Source organism: Tupaia chinensis, unplaced genomic scaffold, assembly GCF_000334495.1.
Source record: "Tupaia chinensis unplaced genomic scaffold, TupChi_1.0 Scaffold000023_1, whole genome shotgun sequence".
Lineage (NCBI taxonomy): Eukaryota > Metazoa > Chordata > Mammalia > Scandentia > Tupaiidae > Tupaia > Tupaia belangeri.
In genome coordinates this window covers 524,188-526,809 of record NW_006159453.1, presented here as the reverse complement: position 1 = coordinate 526,809, position 2,622 = coordinate 524,188, and the positions used below count along the sequence as shown (strand labels likewise).

General features: G+C 39.7%; 1 protein-coding gene across 4 annotated transcripts in view; it reads left to right on the top strand.

The window, feature by feature from the left end:
* CCDC18 (coiled-coil domain containing 18) overlaps positions 1-2,622 on the top strand; it is a 139,474-nt gene that overhangs the window by 112,844 nt on the left and 24,008 nt on the right. For all 4 annotated transcript variants that reach the window (XM_006140140.2, XM_014586553.2, XM_006140139.2 and 1 more), the window contains one exon: positions 2,322-2,485. In XM_006140140.2, the coding sequence (XP_006140202.1) occupies positions 2,322-2,485 (164 nt within the window). The remainder of the gene's footprint in view (positions 1-2,321; positions 2,486-2,622) is intronic.

Here is a 2,622-nt window from a genome sequence, read left to right as displayed (position 1 = left end):
GGAGAGATTTTCACTATAGGGCGCGTGCGCTCACCAGACAGACAGAGAAAGACATAGAGACAGAAAGCAAGAAATCACCCCCCAGGGGGGATGGTCACATTGCAATCCCTTCTCCTCCATTCTCCTCTTGGGATCTTGGGCACACACGCACACGCGCCCAGCATGAGTTTTAAGCCACCGGGTCCAGGATGCGAACCATAGTTGACTACGTGGGAGTCCAGCGACATAGCCATTACGCTAACTGCTGGTTCCCTTCAGAGTTCTTGAAGAGCTAGTCTGGTGTTGGCAAATTCTTTCAGGTTTTGTTTGAGAAGATTTTAATCTTTTTTCCCATATGAAGGATAATCTTGCAGGATATAATAGTCTTGGTTGAAATTGTTTCTCTCTTAAAACTTTCAATATGTCTTCCCATTCTTTCCTTGCTTGCATTGTTTCCGTTGAGAGGTCTGGTGTTAACCTGATAGGATGGCCTTTGTAAGTCACTTCTCATTTCTCTCTTGCCAGTCTTAGTATCATGTCTTTATCTGTGGTCTTGGACAGTCTGGCTAAGATGTGCCTTGGGGAAGATCTTCTAGGGTTGATTCTATTTGGGGTCCTTTGTATTTCCTGAGTCTGGATGCTTGAGTACCTCTCTAGACTTGGGAAATTTTCTTCCAGGATTTCATGGAATAGATTTTCCATTCCATTATTAGTTTCTTCACCTTCTGGGATGCCAGTTATTCTGATGTTTGGACATCTAATGGAATCTAGTATTTCTGGTATATTATCCTTGTGTTTTTTTGTTATTGTCTCTATCTTTTTGGGTTTTTTTTCTAGGTCAGAGTTTTTATCTTCTACATCAGAGATTTGATCTTCAGCAAGGTCTAATTGACTTTTAATACTTTCAAGAGAGTGTTTGATTTCCTGTATTACAGACTTTATCTCTAATAGTTCCACTTGATTCTTTCTCAGAGTGTCCATTTCTTCTTTCATATTGTGGAAGGATTTATTAATCTCCTGTAGTTCGTTTTCTCTTTTTTGTTCCAACTCATAGAATTTGGTCATCATGAATGTTCGAAATTCTTTGTCTAACATTTTGGTAACGCCCTCCATATTTACAAAAGATGGAGGGAAGTTACCCTTTTCCTTTGGTGGAGACATATTTTCTGGTTTATTCAGACCTGAGGCTCTTCTATTTCTAGCCATGTAAGATGTATTCACTTTTGACTACCTCTTACAGGAACGTTTCTCCGACTAGGAGTAAGTGTGTTTCCCTTTTGCTGCAAATTGATGTTCGCTGAAGTCTCTCTTCTATTGTTTTTAGCAATGTGGTCTCAGGATGGGGGTACTCTACTGAAGTGTCTGGAGAGCAGTATCTCCTTTTTCACAGGTGGATCAGTAGAAGGGAAGATCCCAGAGGCCCTAACATTACTAGGGAATTTCAGATCTCTGATTCTAGACCTGTCTAGTCCCTCTGGCAGGGTGGATGATGAGGAGAGGATAATATGGAAAAAAAGAAAAGACAACCGAGAAGAATAAAGACAAAGTTGTGAGGCCTTTAGATGGATTTTCTGCCTGCTGCAGGGGAAAGGACAGTCTGTGGAGGGAGTAAGAGAATGCTATTAACAAGAGAATGGAGCAACCAAAGAAAAAAAGCAGAAAAAAACGTGGTTACCTACCTAAGGGGCAGGGTCTTGGGCTGGGGAGACTAGAAGTGAGGCTGGGGGGGACAGAAGTGCCCCAGCCTCAATATCCCCTGCTGACCAGAGACCTTTAGATGGAGCTTCTGCCTGCTGCAGGGGAAAGGACAATCTGTCTCACTATTTTTTTTTAAAGAATTATTTTAGAGGCCGGCAGGTGGCATGGTTGCTAAGTAAGGGCTCTGGACCCCCACATGGCCAACCACAGTTCGAGTCCTGGAGCTGGCAGCTTGCTTTCTCCCTTTCCCTCCCTCCCTCCCTCTCTCTCTCTCTCTCTGTCCTGGGACAGATTACATGGCATCTTTATTGTCTATGTTGAAAAAAATAGAAATTATAGCTGAATGAGGTGCCTTTCCCTGAATGTCCTCAATACATACAGAAATTTATAAAGTTAAATATAGTTATATTGAAAAGAATACTAGCTTTCTTAAACATGACCAGGTAATACAGTTTTACTTACTAATATGTAATGTACAATCTTTTATAATTGGAGAATTTAAAATATATAGTAGATGACTTTAAGATCGTAACTAGGTATTTTGCTGATATTTGTCTTTACAAAACTTACGTATTTTGTTTAGTTAGAGGTAAGTCAGTTTTTAAGTTTGCACATTACCTGTTTTATTATTTATTTTTAATTAGGCAAGTGAAACTTGAGATGGACCAGTACAAGGAAGAGCTGTCTAAAATGGAAAAAGAAATAATGCATCTAAAACGAGATGGAGAAAATAAAACAATGCATCTCTCTCAATTAGATATGATCTTAGATCAGACAAAGACAGAACTAGAAAAGAAAACAAATGCTGGTAAGCAGCAGAGTAGTTGTGCTGCCTGTGTATTTGTATTAAAGAAATGGGGCTGGAAGGGACAGTGAGTGGTCAGTATTTTGCTTCTGGTAGATGAATAAATTTTTTTTTTTTTTTTTTTTTTTGGTTTTTATAGG